This window comes from Lycium barbarum, chromosome 2, assembly GCF_019175385.1.
Source record: "Lycium barbarum isolate Lr01 chromosome 2, ASM1917538v2, whole genome shotgun sequence".
In the NCBI taxonomy this organism is placed as follows: Eukaryota; Viridiplantae; Streptophyta; class Magnoliopsida; order Solanales; family Solanaceae; genus Lycium; species Lycium barbarum.
In genome coordinates, this window is record NC_083338.1 from 8,242,159 (window position 1) to 8,260,788 (window position 18,630).

General features: G+C 34.8%; 2 protein-coding genes across 3 annotated transcripts; one reads left to right on the top strand and one right to left on the bottom strand.

Annotated features, from left to right (window-relative positions):
* On the top strand, positions 1-5,077 carry LOC132626049 (uncharacterized). Its single transcript, XM_060340770.1, has 2 exons — positions 1-1,144; positions 4,791-5,077. Exons 1-2 carry the CDS (start codon positions 629-631, stop codon positions 4,833-4,835), a joined length of 561 nt encoding a protein of 186 aa, XP_060196753.1. The 5' UTR covers positions 1-628; the 3' UTR covers positions 4,836-5,077.
* A 3,552-nt stretch (positions 5,078-8,629) lies between these two features.
* Positions 8,630-15,156, bottom strand: LOC132626050 (F-box/kelch-repeat protein At1g55270). Of its 2 annotated transcripts, XM_060340772.1 has the most exons (3): positions 14,881-15,156; positions 14,694-14,758; positions 8,630-10,903 (listed from the first exon to the last, which is right to left on the bottom strand). In XM_060340772.1, exons 2-3 carry the CDS (start codon positions 14,754-14,756, stop codon positions 9,653-9,655), a joined length of 1,314 nt encoding a protein of 437 aa, XP_060196755.1. In that variant the 5' UTR covers positions 14,757-14,758; positions 14,881-15,156; the 3' UTR covers positions 8,630-9,652. The 2 variants fall into 2 exon arrangements, with proteins under 2 accessions (XP_060196755.1, XP_060196754.1); XM_060340771.1 differs by having other exon boundaries at positions 14,694-15,154.
* Positions 15,157-18,630: the final 3,474 nt, after the last annotated feature.

An 18,630-nucleotide genomic window follows, 5' to 3' on the forward strand; every position in this document is an offset into this window, starting at 1 on the left:
CATATCATCACAAAAGTCCAAACCAAATTCTCCTCTCTCTAACCAACAAAATTGTACTTCTCATTTTTCTTCTCCCTCCCATTAAAGTACACCTCTTTAATCAGAAAGTACAACCATCTAATGTACACCTACCCTCTGGAGCTCAATTTCTTTAACCAATAAAACTCTATTCTTCTCCTTACCCGAAAAAAAAAAATGTAATTCTTTCTTCTCCCTCTAATCAAAAGTACACCTCTTTATGCATAATGTACACACCATCTAAAGCACACCCACCCCTCCAAAGCTCAATTTCTTCAACAAAAACATGGCTTTCAATTCAATAATCCATTTGGGTCTTCTTCTTTAACCAATAAAACCATACTTCCCAATTGTTTTTTCTCCCTCCCGTTAAAGTACACCTCTTTAAGAAGAAAGTACAACCATCTAAGGCACACACAAATTTCTTCAAACAACCATGGCTTTCATTTCAAGATTCCATTTGGGTCTTCTTCTTTAACCAATAAAACCATACTTTCCAAAAAAAATATCTTCAAACCACCCCCGCCCCCGCCACCCCCAAAATTAAAGTACACTTCTTTAAATAGAAAGTACAACCATCTAAAGCACACACAAATTTCTTCAAACAAACATGGCTTTCAATTCAAGATTCAATTTGGGTATTCTTATTTACTTCATATTAACCCCTTTTACCATCTCTTTCATCCTTAGCCCATCACCACAACCAAAACCAAAACCAAAACCTACACTATATGATATCCTACCAGATTATGGTCTGCCACGTGGCATATTTCCAGACACTGTGGAATCTTATAATATTGATAAAGATGGAAACTTTGAGGTTTTTCTGAAGACCCCATGTTATGTAGAGTTTGAATATTTGGTTTATTATGCTGAAAAGATTAGTGGGAAGTTAAGTATTGGTTCAATTACTGAGTTAAAAGGGATTGAAGTGAAAAGATTCTTTTTTTGGTTTAATGTTAATGAAATAAGAGTTGATTTGCCACCACCTTCTGATAGTGTTTACTTTCAGATTGGTTTTGTTAATAAGAAGCTTGATGTGCATCAGTTTGAGACTATTCATTCTTGTATGAATAATGGAATTTGGTTGAGGTCTTGTGGTGGATCATTGAGACAAGCTCTACAGGTAATTAATTTTCTTACAAAGTTTTTGTAAGGTAGAGGTAAGGTCTGCCTACATCTTACCCTCCCCAGATCCCACTATGTCGGACTACATTGGGTATGTTGTTGTTGTATTCTGTTTAAGAATGCGACCAATCAAAACTTGTTTGGGATTGCGATGTAGTAGTTGTAGTAGTTGTTGTTGTTCTGTTTAACAGTGTGTGTGGTTAGAAGTGGAATGAGAGGGATGAAAAATTATATTGTATATACAAGCTATGTTGCTTGGACTTTCCAGAAAATGGTGTCATACTCGTGTTGGATCTTCCAAGATGCACTGTCTTTGAGGATCCAACACATACCCGTATACAAGGTCAACTTGTTGGGAATTGAGTCGTAGTAATAGTTGTTGTTGTTGCTCTGTTTAAGAGTGTATGTGGTTAGGGGTGGAGCTAGAGGGGCGGAAAATTACACGGTATATACAACTTATGTTGCTCGGACTCTCCAATAATATTGTCATACTTGTGTTGGCTCTTCCAAGATGCACTATCTTTGGAGGATCCAACCCATACCCATATACAAGGTCAACTTGTTTGGAATTGAGTCGTTGTAGTGTTTGTTGTTGTTGTTGTATGAAGAGTATATGTGGTCAGCGGTGGAGCAAGACGGGCGGAAAATTACATTGTATATACAAGTTATGTTGCTCGTATTCTTCCGGAGATGTTGTCACACTCGTGTTGGATCTTCCAAGATGCACTATCTTTGGAGGACCCAACACATACTCATCAACATAGTATACAAGGTCAACTTATTTGGGATTGAGTCATAGTAGTTGTTGTTGTTGTTCTATTAAGAGTATGTGGTCAGGGGCGGAGCTAGAGGAGCGGAAAATTACACCATATATACAATTTATGTTTCTCGGACTTTCCAAAAAATGTTGTGGTACTTGTGTTGGATTTTCCAAGACACTACTTTTGGAGGATCCGACATATACCCGTCAATATAGCATACAAGATCAATGTGTTTATGTATATATAGTAGATGATGAACCACTTGGTGAAAGTACTGCCTCTGCCACTGTATGTAGTAGTACGGAAGTCAGTTTTCATTTTCTCGAGAATGTTTCCTAGTGTACGGTTGGTAAGTGAAAATATTTTTCGAAAAAAAGATATACTTTTTTAAAAATTGTAATACTATTAGCAAATTGGATCGTGTTTTGATGAAACATTTGAGTAACTAAGATTGATAATGATGTCTTTGTGTTGGTTTGAGCAAGTGATATGAATTAAAAATTAAGATAGTTGCAAGGAAATTTACTTCCGTCATTATGGGACTTTTCTATGATTTTGAGGGTTTTTAAACTGTTTGTTCTTTTTTCTATTTTTCTGCACAACTTGTCTGCTTTTTTTTTCCCCTCTTCCTGATCATTGTTTAAATTCTATTGCTGCTGATAATATTTTACTGTCCAGAGTGTCAAACAAATGTTTCCATTGTCTGCGATTTTCTAAGACATTGGAGCATTATTGAAAGAGTTTCTCCTTTCCAAAAAGCAAGAAACTAATGTCCAAAAAAAGGGCAACCTGGTGCATGAAGCACCTCGCGTTCACGTAGGTTCCAGGGAAAGGCTGCATCCTAATAGGGTGTGATATAGGCAGCCTACCCTAACGCATGTAATAGTTGTTGATTTCATGGCTCGAACCCTTGACCTATAGATCACATAGACACAACTCTCCAAGACTTTCCTTCCAAGAAATTAATGTCCAAAGTCAACCTAAAAGGTAGATACTTTGACTTTGCACTGCGAACCTCATTATTCATTCGAGGAGAGTTTGACTTGGTGTTTGGTGTATCCTTAGAGCTATATTTCTCAGACCCTCCAAAAATGTTATTGCACTCATGTTGGATCCTCCAAAAATGCATAGCTATTGGAGGATCGGGGACACACCTAGCAACATAGCCTTTAAATTTGCTGCAACTTCCGTGTAGGATTGTTAGCCTTTCTTGGCAGAAAGGTCTGATCATTTATTTGGGAAATTTTAGTCATGTTAAAAATGGTTGTTTGTGCTACTTCTTTTTGGCTAAAATGATCAGAAGTTTGTGGTTTTACCATAAAGTGAAAAATGTGGTGAAATTATCCATTTTTAGCTCTGAAATATTGCATCTTCCTATCACAAGTGCCTCATAGTAGCTAGCTTTCAAGGTCTCTAGTTTTTTATTTGAGATGCAGTAATTATGAGTTTGTGTTTATTGGAATTTCATTTGCTGACAGATTAGTTTTCTCTCTTGATTGATGAATTTGTGACAAATTATTGACTGAGAAGAGTGTTGAAAACTGCATATTTGGCAGCAAGTCGGGTTAAAGGGATTTCATGAATAAGTTTTTGATTATATTTTGTTGTCGGTAAATTGATTCAAGTAGAGTTTTCTTGAAGGTATTAATAAGCTAGACCCATAGTGAATATTTGGAGATAGAGCAGCATTTGTTGAAACCTGATTGATCTATATATTCAAGAGTGACTAAGAACTACTAAAAAATCGTGAACTTCCGACGAACGTTGCTCGCGGAAATCCCATATTTCCAATGGCGTTTCGACAGAAAGGTCCGTCAGAAACTCACATTCTTTTAGTAGTTATTCTAAGTAACTTCTGAATAAATTGATCAATCAGGTTTCAGCAAATGCTGCTCTATTAGACTATTACCAAATATCCACTGTGGGCCAACTTCATTTTCAAATAGGAAGTATGACAGAACAAATATACTAGTAGTATATATTCACCTGAGAATATTACAATTCCAAGTATACAAGAAAGAATCAAAATTTTAAGTTCCCCTGTTAAGCATTTCTTGAAATTGCTTAAATGATTCTTCTCTCTCAAACTTCAGCTGCTTTCTGAAATCCTTGATAAAATCATCCTCCATCAAGAACCGCCTCGCGGATGCCGTTCTTTCTCTTTTCCACCATTTTTCTCCAACCCCTAGATATTTGAAGAACCCTCTTGGTGATGATCCATTTGAAACTTCTTTTAGTGTTCTTCGCGCTTCTCTGTAGGTCGAAAAGTTGGTTAAATGATGATGGATTCTTAGCTCGTGAAAAATTGATGTTTATATAGTTAAGAAATGTTGCGTTCTTAGCTTTAAAGCATGAGTTTTTCATGGGAAAAAAACAAGGAAAGAAAAAGGAAAGTTAGAAAGATTGATGATCTATGTTTGTTCATGAGTGGAAGGCATTCTTATGAATACTTGAAGGCTAAAAAGGAAAAGGCAAAGCACTTATTTTTAATTTATTGTTAGCTTTTTGTGTTTCTATATGGTTTTAGCATTTCAAAGGAAGTTGCATGCTAGGATTTGTCTTATTTGCAGGACAAGAAACTGACATAAATTCACATATTAAGGTCTTAATTTGTATTTTTTTAAACTTTGTAAATTTGAAAAGATCATGTTCTCGAACCGAGGGTCTATCAGAAACAACCTCTCTACCTCCTCAAGGGTAGGGGTATGGTCTGCGTACACCTCACCCTCCCAAGACCTTACTTGTGGGACTATACTGGGTATGTTGTTGCGGACAAGCCAATTTCTGAGGGATTTCCAATAGAAATCGCATATTTTTAGTAGTGCAAGATCTCTTAGGTCTTATTGCTTGCAAGTTGTAACAACCAATTATCTATTTTTGCAGCTTCCAGCTCCTGTAAATGATATGCAAATGCTTGTTACTGAGTAGATGGGAAATGAATATGCAACTCAAGCTGAAAGTACCTGAAATGGCAAAATGTATTATTTACTTCATTTGTTGTGAAGTGATGGAAAATCAAGGTTGGTCTTATGTACAAGACGTATGATCAAGATAAAAAATTCCACATATGTATCATTTATAAGATCTTAGCAAGTTTAATTTCTTCTATCCAAATTGTAAAGGACTATACTGAATCATTTCCTCGATGATTGATTACACTAGTTGATGTATATTCCTCTCTTTCACACACCCCAACCCCCCAACCCTCTTGTGCCCTACCATTTGCTCCCCAATAGAGGAGGATGCGGCATGTTTCAGTATTTTTGATACATAACATAATATATATGTGGAATTTTACAACAAACTCAACAAATAATTGAATTTCGAACACTTAATCTCAAAAGTGCAATGGATTCAACGGTAGAAAGTTCGATCAAATTTAAATTCTGAATCTTGTCATGCTGTTCCCATAAATGATAACAACAACAACAACAACATATCCAATGTAATCCCACAACATGAGATTTGGGGAGAGTAAGATATACGCAGATCTTACCCTTACTTTTGTGGGAGAGAGGTTGTTTTCAATAGACCCTCGGCTCAAAAAAAAGTGTAGTCAAACCAGGGTAAAAATTCTCATAAAATGATAAGCGGAATAAAGGAAGAACAAGATAAAGATGAATTGCAAAAGAATTTGGTATGATACAGAGCCCCAGTTTTCATGAAGAGCTGGTAGCTTATTTGGTTTTACTCAAATTTAAACTGTCTATATAAAAATTATAAAATTTCTACAAATATTAAATTTTGAACACTTAATTACAAGTGTACAATGAATTCAAACGTTAAAAACTTTAAATGTCAAACTCATTAAATTTAAATTATATATCCGTCTCAATTTAAGATTCTACTCTTCAGACCATTGAAATAACTTTTTGGAGATTTCAACTATTCTCAACTTTATTATGACATTTTTAACAAAATTGTATATATTGAAAGTATTTCATAAATTTTTATTATTAATGTTATGAGCTTACAAGTTGGAACTGCCCAACTAGATAGTACTACAAAACTAATATAAATGAGGTAAGTTCCTTTTCTTTCTTCCCTTTTTTTATTTTTTTATTTTTTATTTTTTTAACCAAACGATAAATACTTGTCCAGACACTATATATATTCTTTTTTTTTTTTTTTGGTAACTTCCGCACACGATATTAATAATTAGACTTATAGCTTTCTTTTCGTAAAGATTTAATAATGGTGAATGCTCCTTAATATGGTTTTCTTTGAAGTCAAAAATAGTACAAAAGCTGAGTCAAACGACTCAAAAAACAAGGGATAACTCCACAAAAGAGAGTAATACATGATGTACATGTTACAAATTTTTTATTTGTTATTTCGTCAGAAACTTCGTTTTGTAATGTGTATAAATTCTCCCACCATCCTTTCAGAGATAAAAACTTAACAAATACATATTAAGACCCCAATCTATTTGGACCATCCGTTAATTTATAAGTGAGTTTATGTCATTCTTTTGCACTGCAAATAAACAAATCCTGGCTGCAACTTCCTTTGAAATGCTAAACCATATAAAAACACAGAAAGGCTAACAATATAATTAGGGGTAATAGCACTTTTAGTCTCTCATTTATTAATAAATTCTTATTTTAGTCCTTGTAATATCTGATAAAGCATATTTTGACCTTCAATTACGTGAAAACTGTGTATTTTGGTCCTTTATGTAGGAAGCATGTTACATTTCGACTATTTTTGAAACTATATTACCATCAAATATGAAGTATCAATACAAGCTTAACATGAAATGCGAGTAACTACGTGGTGGAACAGTTAATAATTATGGTCAATTTGTGAATATTCACGAGCAAATGGATCAAAAATATATATTTCAATTAACTGAAGGTTAAACATGCTTATTTAGTTATCACAAAGACTGAAATCAAAATTAGCGATAACTAAAGGACCAAAGTATTAACCCATAAAACGAAATAAGTGTTTTGCCTTTTCCTTTTTGGCTTCAAACTACTCATAAGAATGCCTTCCACTCATGAACAAATAACTAATCTTTCTAACTTTCCTTCTTCTTTCCTTTGCTTTTTTCTCATGAAAAACTCATGCTTTAAAGCAAAGAACACAACATCTTAAACTCACAATCTTGCAACTATTTAAACATCAATCACTAGCTAAGAAATCCATCAACATTTAACTAACTCTTCAACCTCTAGAGAAGCGCGAAGAACACTAAAAACAAGTTTCAAAATGGATCATCATCAAGAAAACTCTTCAAAAAATATGAAGGGGTTGCAGAAAGATGGTGGAAAAAGAGAGAGAATCGCGTCGACGAGGCGGTTCTTGATAGAGGATGTGGACAAGTTGGCTGATGATTTTATCAAGAATTTCAGGAAGCAACTTAAGTTTGAAAGAGAAGAATCATTTAAGCAATTTCAAGAAATGCTTAACAGGGGGACTTAAGATATATGTGATTCTTTGTTTAGTTCTTGCTTGTGTTCTTGGAATTGTAATATTTCTCAAGTGAATAATATAGTATATTTGTTCTGTTATGTTTCTGATTTGAAAATGAAGTTGACAAATGTTATGGATAGAGGTGAAATTATGTGCCCACATGAATAGATTCTGAAAAATGTGTTATGCAGCGCGTGATTGTGTGAGACAGACTATCGTCACCAGTTTGAACCTACGATGGACAAAAGCATGCAATTTAAGTGGCGAAGGGTAAAGAAACGGGCCTATACCGAGTTTAAAATCGTGTGTGGGCCTCGAGGTTTTCTTGTGTTCTTGGAATTGTAATATTCCCAAGTGAATATCCAGTATATATTTGTTAAAATGTTTTTTTTATGGCAAGAAAATACGCAACCGCGCTACCCTTTAGGTGTGCATTTCTGATTTTAAAATGAAGTCAAATGTCATAGATGGTAAATTTGTGTGCCAATAGGAATACATTTTGAAAATGTGTTACGGAGACGGACAGAGGAGCGGGCCCAATATGGACTGAGTTTAGAACTTTGCGCCAGCTGGAGCTCGAGAATTTCTTGGTTATCAAATAATATAGTTATTAACAATAATAATCAAAGACCTGAAAACTCTAATTTGTGTAAGGGGTTTTAGCTTGATACAGAATCTTTGTGCCAAAGGGTCATTCTTCACAAACAAGATAAAAACATTCGTTCCAAGGATCACATGTCTTTTGACAAAGTTCCTCATCTAATAACGATGTACTTTGCAAATTTCAAAACATTTATAGCCTGTTTGGCCAAACTTCTAAAATCAGCTTATTTTTAAAAGTATTTTTTTTAAAAGTACTTTTTAAAAAAATACTTTTGGCAAAAAACAGTTTGTGTTTAGCTAATTAATTAAAAAAACACTTTTGAACAGCAATTAGTGTTTGACCAAGTTTTTAAAAAGTGTTTTTACTTATATTTTTCTCAAAAGTACTTTTCAAAAAAGTGCTTTTGGGCAAAAGCTATTTTTTTAGCTCCTGAAAAACTGCTTCTGCCACTCCACAGAAGCACTTATTTTCTCCCAAAAGTTTGGTCAAACACCTCACTTTTTTTCAAATAAGCACTTATTGAAAAAATAAATACTTTTGGGAGGGAAATAAGCTTGGCCAAACAGGCTATTAGCATCAACAACTATGCCTCAATCCCCAACAAGTTAGGGTCGACTATATAGATTCTCACTAATTATGTTTCTCCATTTAGGATCAACTTATGTCATTATCATAATACCAAAACATTTAACATCACATCTTCAATAAAAAACTTCGAAATTACATTTAGCCAAATGTCATCTACATTCCCACAGAAGGAAATTCCACGAATTCTAATGCGAAAAAGCATCATGTAACTCTTTCAAAATTTTACATTAACCTATGCAAGCAAGAATACAAAACTCAGCATGTTATGCAAAATCTTGAAAATGTCACAATCACTGAATATACCAATACCTGCTTCATAGAACCTTTCGTCAAAAAGCACAAGCTTTAGGACATAGACATTGCAACTCTGTTCAAACTGTTCACGAACGACAGATTCAACAGCACGGGCAGCAAGATCATAATGCTGCTTAGAGGGAACTTAAGCCGCTTCAGCGGCCAACAATTGCAGTTAAATGCCACTCCTTTTCCAATTATATTGTGTACAAATCTTGAAAAGCAGCAAGAGAAGACGGTAAGAAGCAGAGATTCGAGCTATATGTCCTTCAAGGTCAATGACCAACCTATGTTCAAAATATGGTATTCTAAGACAGGAAACTAAAAAAACAAAGGCAGCCCGGTGCACTAAGCTCCCCGCTATGCGCAGGGTCCAGGGAAGGGATTCTAAGACGGGAAACTATTGGTGCAAAACTATAGGTCAAAAGGATACACAAAACATAGAGCTATCAGGTCGTTTTATGATGCGAAGAAATAGGCTCATTTTTCTACTTCAGAAATCATCAGCAAGCCAGCTCTGCATTTGAACTCATTTAGAAGTACGAAAATACTGGAGAAATCCATGCATGAGCTGTTGATGCTGAAAGCCCTCCTCTTGAAGGCCAATCCAAACACTTCCACATGACATATACAGATGTGGTTCACAAACCGGGTTGAGCATTATCTGCAGAAGATCATCAGGAAGTGAAAAATGAATGATGCGACAATTTGGTTCACTACACCAGAATGATACCATGTTGAGGTGACGTCAAAACTGCTTTAACAGAAAAGATTTTGTTCTCGAGGTTGAACTAATTCTTAGTTCTCATCAAGAAGGACTACTAGACATTATGGCCAACTCTCAGGCTTGTAGCACTTGACAATGCACAATATGACTTTTCAACCCTCCTCGTCCTGCGATGCTTGACCATAAATTAGTGAATAGAGTTCTGAAGTGACCTTTACCGGCAATGTTCTCCCAGAGATGCGGATTAGTTTCCACTTGTTTATCAGGACTTGATACATCGACGATACTGATGCTCATGTTGTTACGAATTATACAAAGTTTACCATTAAGAGGAACCAAAGCTGCAGCCTCTAAAGCACGAGAACTTCCATGATGGAGCTTACTGTCGATAAATTTATTCCACGAATCTGTGGGTTCATCATATACTCTAAGTTTACACCCATCACGGCAGTCCAAAGCATAAAGGCGACCGTTCATGGAGATGCTCGGGTTGCGCCAACCGGCAACCATCCCGTCATTAACCGGGGTCCACGCATTGGTTTCCAGGTTATAAGCTTCACTTAGAACTTCTCTGTGGGACCCCAACCCTTTTAAAAACCACTTCCCGTTATAAACAACTCCGATAAAGGGCACCATAGCTGTGCTCATATCAGCAATAAAGGTCCAGCGGTTCCTATTAGGGTCGTAAACTTCAGCTGAACGGAGAGTCCTTTGGATTCCTTCACATTCTCCACCAGCCACATAAAGACAATTGTTGATTACACAAGAACCAAAGAAATGACGTTTACGAAGCATGTCCGGTGCCCTGTGCCATTTGTTCGTTCGTGCGCTATAAAAGATTACCCGTCGCATGGACCCTTTAATTGGATCTTTTCCTCCAAATAAGTAGAGATGGCAACCACTAAGAACAGCACAACCAAATCCAAGAGCTTCACTATATTCCCCCGGAACAGGTGGAAGTGGTTGCCACAATTGGTAGGTCGGATCAAATGCATGCCATGAAATCCTTCCATCACGATCTCTCTTTATCACGTATACCCATTCCTCAGCCATTCCAAGACTCTTTCTGAGAGAGTAAAAGAAGTTTCCAGCAAGAAGACGATACCACCTTTTGCAGACTAAACGGAGCTTGTTGTGTTCAACACGAGGAACACGTATTAGACAAGCAATTGCAAGATCATCTGGTAGACCGGGCAGAAGAGGTGGCTGAACTCTTGACCTCTCCCTGCGGGAGTTTTTAGTCTTGTGTGCGTGAGGGTTAATGTCCGGCTGGATGCAAATTTTCGATCCTGGGACAAACTTTCTTGCCCCTGCAACCGTCTTTAGTCCCGAGTCAACCTTGCAATAGCATGATACTGAATCAACCTGCAAAGGTTTACCAATTAGAAAATGCGGGTGTACTCTAGCACCTAACAAATATAGCAAAGGAGAATGCCATCTTTACACTAGTAGGAGAACTGAAATAAGAACATTCACCATTGACTATTTAAGCTAAAATTGAGGGGGAAACAAAGAGTTGAGGATATGCATGACTATGAGTCAGAGGAAGGATAATGCCTGGATAAGGTATAAATACCCTAGTCTAAATTATGTGGTGTGAACCGAATAGCAGATTTTTATTAGCTGAGTTCACACAGTGCTGGCTGAAGGGCATGGCAGCCAAAGCAATGGCTTTAGGGGGCCCCATTTCACTAATAATAGGTTTATGAATATTATTTTTTAAATAAAAATTACTCCCTCTATCCTAATGTATGTGATACTTTTTCCATCCCGAAATTCAAATTGCATGAACTTTGACTAGCATTTTAAGATGTATTTTTTCACCAAATTTACATGAAAAAAGATGTAACTTATAGTACTTTTCATGTAGTTTTCAAATATATAAATTTTAATCTTAGATATTGAGTTAATCTAATCAAATTTAGTCAAGTTGACTCTCGAAAAGTGAAAAGTGTCACATAAATGGGAATGAAGAGAGTAGTATTTAAAAGTAAAAAGGTATGATTTTAACGAAAAAGGGGAAGAAAAACTAATATATTTATTACCCGTGTTGATTGCACCGGTTAGAAAAATAGACCTCATAATAAAAATATATAAGAAGTTTTCTTAAAAGAAAAGTTAGGGTCTCTCATCTAGATTTGGCTTTAGGCCACCCAGGACGTTGAGCCGGCCCTGAGCTCACATATCATTTTACTATAAGTTCTTTAAGTACAACAACAACAGCAGCAGCATACCCAGTGTTCCCACAAGTGGGGTCTGGGGAGAGTAGGATGTACGCAGACCTTACCCTACCTTTGTGGGGTAGAGAGGTTGTTTCTGACAAACCCTTGGCTCACAAGAAATGTATCCAACGCAGGATTATAAGAAAATAAATCTACCAATGGAGTCTGTAGTGACGAATCTTGTATGTGTTCCTAAGAAAAGGAATTTATTCATTTTCCGGGGTCTCAAAGGGGCGTGGAAACACATAAGAGCTCTTGGGAAGCTCCAATAAATAAATATTGGAAAGGAAGATACTTCGAAGATACACAAGATTGGCACCTGCTCCATTGTGCTTTACAGCAATGTGACCTAATTTTAACTTCCTAAGTGTATGAGACTGTCCTCATAATGCAGGACCTTATTTTTCACTGCATCCTACAAACCTTTTCAAATTTTTTGAATGGTTATGTGGTACAGACCTATATACAACATTAATTATAGTCTAAGTAGTAGTGCTCCATCTCGTCATACCCCTACAAACAATGAACAAAAGGAAGTATAAAATAGTACAATTCCAGAGAACCTCTTGACCGCAGAGTTGAATTCAAATGAAACAGTGCAGAATTAGCAAAGCAGATACTGTTATAAGAATCTGCATTCTTGCAAAAGACAAACAATATTACAGCCAGTAAGAGAGGCACTCTCTTTTTCTTTCTTTTTTTCTTTTTTTTTTCTTTTTTGATAGGCCAGTAAGAGAGGGACTTAAAAATTCAGCACCAAAAACAACATATCCAGTATAATCCCACAAGGTGGGGTCTAGGGAGGGTAGAGTGTACGCAGACCTTACCCCTACCTTGTGAAGTTAGGGACTTACAAATTCACCATATACAAGAAATATAGGTACTCAATGTTTCACAAAATGAAGAGGACCCCTTCAAAACGGAAACTGAAAGACAGCAGCTAATATTACACCTCCATGTTACAGTCTTATAGACAATCATATGTCCCCATTATTCCTAACGAATGAACGGAATCAAGAATCAAGATAACCACATGCAGCTCGAAAGTTAAGCCTCCTTAGCAATCACTCTGATAAAGGAAAGAAAAGACTCACGACATAGTAGAAGCTTCTAATTCTCACACAACACATATATTCAGTTATGCAATATAATTGCAAATTTATTCACTTATCACAAATAATTGACCTCATTCAGTCTTTAACTGTGAGCCTGTGATGGGATAATCTATTTCCTGAAAGGCAACTATCTAAAAACAGCTCAAAGACTCAAGTCAACTTAACATTCAATCATTTTTTAACCTTTGATGGACCCAGAATTTTCACCAAGGGGATCCATAATTTATAGGTAAATACTCGGAGAAGCCAAAGGGGATTCAACATCTATTAAATGTACATAAAACATAATTTTGACCTTATATATAGTATACACTGTGTAATTTTTCGACGAAAGAGTGAACTAATATTGCTAAGGAACGTCTTTGGAAAATAACGACTTTCATAAAAGCCGCAGAAATTGGAAAACAGAAGAGATCAAAGAGGACTATCTTCAGAAACATGACCACAACAACATATAGTTGTTCATAAATTTATAATGCTGTAGAGGACTAAAAGATGAATCTTCAAATTCAGGATGAGGCAAACCCCAGAAGCAAGAAATTCAAAGAAATCCTAGAAAGTTGCACATTCAACAAGAATTTCACCTGAGCACCTCCCACTTTTCACGCCAATGGAAGCCCCAAAAGGTCAAATTAAGACGAAAACAACAACAACAACATACCCAGTGTAATCCCACAAACAAAAAATTAAGACAAGACCCAAAAACAGTATACAAGCTAAGAACCAAAAATCCTTGAAAGATTAAAACTTAAAGAAAAAATTTCATCAGGGTACCTCAAGAAACAAGCTAATTACCAAAAAAAAAATTGCCAAGGTAGCTCCTTTACCAGGAATTTTCATCAGGGTACCTCAAAAAACCAGCTAAAGACCAAAACTTTTTTGTCAAGGTAGCTATTTTACCAGGAATTTTCATCAGGTTGCCTCAAGAAACAAGCTAAATACCAAAAACAATTTGCCAAGGTAGCTCCTTTACCAAGAATATTCATCAGGGTACCTCAAATAAACCAGCTAAAGACCAAATTTTTTTGCCAAGATAGCTACTTTACCAGGAAATGTTATCAGGGTACCTCAAAAAACAAGCTAAACACAAAAAAATATCTGTAAAGGTAGCTCCTTTTACCAGGAAATTCTCATCAGGGTACCTCAAGAAACAAGATAAATACCAAAAATTCTTGTAAAGGTAGCTCCTTTACCAGGAATTCTCATCAGGGTACCTCAAGAAACAATCTAAACACCAAAAATTCTTGTAAAGGTAGCTCCTTTATCAGGAATTCTCATCAGGGTATTTCAAGAAACAATCTAAACACTCAAAAATTCTTGTAAAGGTAGCTCCTTTACCAGGAATTCTCCTCAGGGTACCTCAAGAAACAAGATAAACACCAAAAATTCTTGTAAAGTTAGCTCCTTTACCAGGAATTCTCATCAGGGTATTTCAAGAAACAATCTAAACACCAAAAATTCTTGTAAAGGTAGCTCCTTTACCAGGAATTCTCCTCAGGGTACCTCAAGAAACAAGATAAATACCAAAAATTCTTGTAAAGTTAGCTCCTTTACCAGGAATTCTCATCAGGGTATTTCAAGAAACAAGCTAACAACAACAACATACCCAATATAATCCCAGAGTGGGAAACAAGCTAAATACCAAAAATTCTATCAGGGTACCTCAAGAAACAAGCTAAACACCAAAAATTCTTGTAAAGGTAGCTCATTTACCAGGAATTCTCATCAGGGTATTTCAAGAAAATACATTAATCAAACAAATTAACAGAAGAAATTTAAAAAAAAAAAAAAAGTCAAAAGAGATTATGGAAGACTCACCAGTGGAGCTTGAACTCTAAAACCCCTATGTGCATTTGGTGACCTCTCAATTGTTTGGTCCATTTCTGAAATAAAAATTTCATACACAAATATTTCTGGTCAAAAACCAAAAATCAAGAACCAAAATTTCACCTTTTTTGCAATTTTGCAGAATCAGATCAAGAAAGCAAAATCCCAAATAAATTACCCTTTTTGCACTTTATAACCCCTTTCAAAATGCCAACAAGAAACAAAAATAAAAATAAAAATATATTAGTGCTTGGAAGTTAGAACTATGGCAACTTCAAAAACTGATGTGATAAATAGACCAAAAATATAACTGAAGTTACAGCTGGACTATTGTCTTTCACCTACTTGCAAAAATTAAAGAAAATCTTTTTTGTAGATTTGATAATTAATACTACTACTGTTATTATTTTGTGATAATTGTTTTTTCTGTAATCTGAGAAAATTTAATTTTTTCTGTTTTTAGTCATAGGACAAGAAACTTTGTCAGATTTTTTTAATGCCTGCATTAATTAATTGGGTCAAACCCAAACTGTTCTCAATGTCCCATTGTGGGTGAGACAGAAAAGATTAAATAAATTAAATTTAAAAAATTATATATTGAAAATGTCAGCACCAGATTAGTAGAATAAGATTTTGTTTGGATGGTACATATGAAATTAAAAAAATATTTTTTGATGTTAGGTAAACTTGGGTTTAAGAGATGACATAGAAATTCTATTAAAATATTTTTGAAAGTGTTTTTGGTATATTGTATTTTGATTTGGTTAAAGTTTTCTGCATGGTGACTTTGTTTTTATTCTTGTTAGTAATGGCTTTTAAGTGAATGTTCTTTTCTATTTTAATTTTTTTTATCTCAATTTATGTGACATATTATTTATTTTAGTTCGTACCAAAAAAAAAAAACCATGTTATTTGTTTAAAATAATTATTTTATTTATTTTATTCTTATTGAGATTATTTTTTAATTGCACGAAGAGAGTACTAATTAGATTGTTGGTTTCAAAACGTAGTTTTCATAAACGTATTATTAAAGATCAATAAACATCTTATCATAGTATCATAATCTTGTCTGTATTATCTGTTTTTAAATGTTTTCACACATTGATTAAGAAAGATATTTAATAATCTTAATCTCAAGAATATATCTAATAAATTACTTTACATTTTGTGAAATATCTCACTTAATTAACATCATATTGGAGTCATAAGGGCATATTTGGTAAAACGTGAAATAATTTGAAACAAATTCAGTTTATCAAGACGGCCAATATTTAAGACTGTATAGAGCATTTCTTTCTAATATTTGTGTGACCTTTTTGTTCATTAAAATTCATCTATTGTATAATATTTTATGGAGAAGAAAATTTTGTTATGTTTGTTACGCTCTATCTCAAACTAATTAACCTATTCAGCTTACAGTTTTTTTTTTTTTTTTTTGGTGTTAGCTTACAGAATCTATTCCTTTTAATTTAAATATATAAAATAAAGGTTTGTTAAGAGCAAGCAGTTTATTGAAAATTCAAAAATTTCCTTACATATGGTTGAGTAGTTGTAGTCAAAGATAATCAATTAAACACTCTAAAAAATAAACAAAAGAAATATCGACTATAATATTCTTGTTCTGGTAATTTTCACCCTATTACTTTTTATTTATACATTTAAGGTTTAATAAATTGAATTACGACACACTTTAAGCATCACTGCATCATGCATTCTTTAGACGTGTGTGATGAGTCTGTGTAATACAACAGAGGATGTAAACTTCATAGGGATTGCCCTTCTTCTGGGGTGGTCTATAAATTTCTGTCCCTCAAATTGTTGTCTTTAATTTTTGTCTTTCGCTTAAAAAAGTGATTGAAAATATCCTGATGGCACAAATAAAACTTTGCCTTATAAGGCAACCTCTGCCGGATCCGGCAGAACTTTAGTTATGTCTTAAGGCAACCTATGCCGCATAAGACAGACTTTTTCAAAAGACTTGGCTTGCGATTTTTTATTTTATTTTTTTACCTAAGTCAGGGTTCAAACCAAGAATCTCAGGGTATTCTAGTCGAAGGGCAAAAATTAAAGACCGCCTCGAATGAGGGGCATTCTTGCGAATTACCCATGAAAGATAAGATTACTCGGCATGTATGCTGATTTGTAGCAAACTTTTGTTGAATAATTAGTCGAGGTACAAAGAAATTAATTCGGACGAGAGAGATTTTTTTTTTTTTTTCCTAAGCTACAACACAAAGTGAGAACTAGTCTACTGAACTATAACAAACTGCTCATGGAATTAGTCAAAATATATATAGGTTTTTTCTTTTTTCTTTAAGTAAGATGCTTGTATAATATAAATTTGATATAAAATATAATGAACATCAGGTAACTCTTTTGAATTTACAGGATATGATGACTAATCAATAATTTTTTAATAAGAGATGTCTCATTACACTATAATTAAGAAATCATAGAGTAAGGAAAGACTTTTTCTTTCATGTCTTATAACTATATTCAAATATGACAAACTCAAATATTCAAAACACCCTATTTGTTTTTGCACTGCCCAAATCAATGAATTCATGAAAATAAATATTACAAGACATAGTAAGAAAATTCAAAGCTGCCAATTTATTTTGTGGTATGCATGTGCATTATATTGTACAACAATTTTAAACCAGTTAGCAACCTCATGTATTTGTAATTTCATTTACATTACTGCAAAAAAATCAAGAATTTGTTACGAAATTCATCGCTAATCTATCACTAAGTAGTCCGTAACTATTAGAATTTTGTGATAACTCATCCTTAAATAGGATTAACAACAGTTTTTTTTTTTTTTTTAGCATAGAAATTGTCCGTCACTAATTTCTATTTTTTTTTTTTTTTTTTTTTGTAATTTAAGCCAACAAGTACTGATACATGTACTGCTCCTTTGTAGCAATGTTACAAAATAAACTTAGAACGATTATAGGTTTTTGTTAAAATTTAATTTCTTATATATAGTTCGAGCTAAATGCAAAGGTGTGTCTATATAGATTATCAAAAAACTGTAATGACACTTATCATTCTTATGAAATATTCACTACCTAAAGAAAGAAAGCAGTTTCGGCTGGGCCAAAGAAAATTTATAAGACACCAAGGGGGCAATTTTGCGAATTGCCCTTCTTTTGGGGTGGTCTTTAATTTTGCCCCTCATATTTGAAATCTTTAAATTTTACCCTTCGGCTAAAATTTATGGGTTCCAGGTTCGAACCCCAACACAGTCAAAATTTAAAAAAAAAATCGCAAGGCAAAGTTTAAATTTCGCTATGCCCTCACCGGCATACACTTGTGAAGGAATTACCAAAGTTATGCCGGACCCGGCATACTTATGCCTTATGGGCAAACTTGGCATAACTATGCCAGGTCCGACATAACTTTGGTAATTCCTTCACAAGTTTATGCCTGGTCTGGCATAAAAGTTTGTCCATTAAAAGTATGCCCCCACATAAACTTGTGAAGGAATTACCAAAGTTATGCCGGACCCGACATACTTATGCCTTATGGGTAGACTTGGCATAAGTATGTCGGGTCCGGCATAACTTTGGTAATTCCTTCACAAGTTTATGCCGGGTCCGGCATAAAAGTTTGCCCATTAAAAGTATGCCTCCACCAGCATAAACTTGTTAAGGAATTACCAAAGTTATGCCGGACCCGGCATACTTATGCCAAGTCTGCCCATAAGGCATGAGTATGCCGGGTCCGGCATAAATTTGGTAATTCCTTAATAAGAGTATGCCGGATCCGGCATACACGCGACCCAAACCTCGCCTTACAATTTTTGTTTTTTAATTTATGCTTGAGTGGGGGTTCAAACTCAGAACCTCATGATTTCTGCGTGAACACTCAGAGTTGCAATACGAAGGGCAAAAATTAAAGACCAACAATATGAGGGCCATAATTT

Excerpts from the sequence above, each read along its gene's own strand:
- LOC132626049 (XM_060340770.1), top strand. The coding sequence starts at position 629 with ATGGCTTTCAATTCAAGATTCAATTTGGGTATTCTTATTTACTTCATA. Across the intron at positions 1,145-4,790 it reads CATTGAGACAAGCTCTACAG|CTTCCAGCTCCTGTAAATGA; the intron begins GTAATTAATTTT and ends CTATTTTTGCAG.
- LOC132626050 (XM_060340772.1), bottom strand. The coding sequence starts at position 14,756 with ATGGACCAAACAATTGAGAGGTCACCAAATGCACATAGGGGTTTTAGA. Across the intron at positions 10,904-14,693 it reads TTAGAGTTCAAGCTCCACTG|GTTGATTCAGTATCATGCTA; the intron begins GTGAGTCTTCCA and ends AAACCTTTGCAG.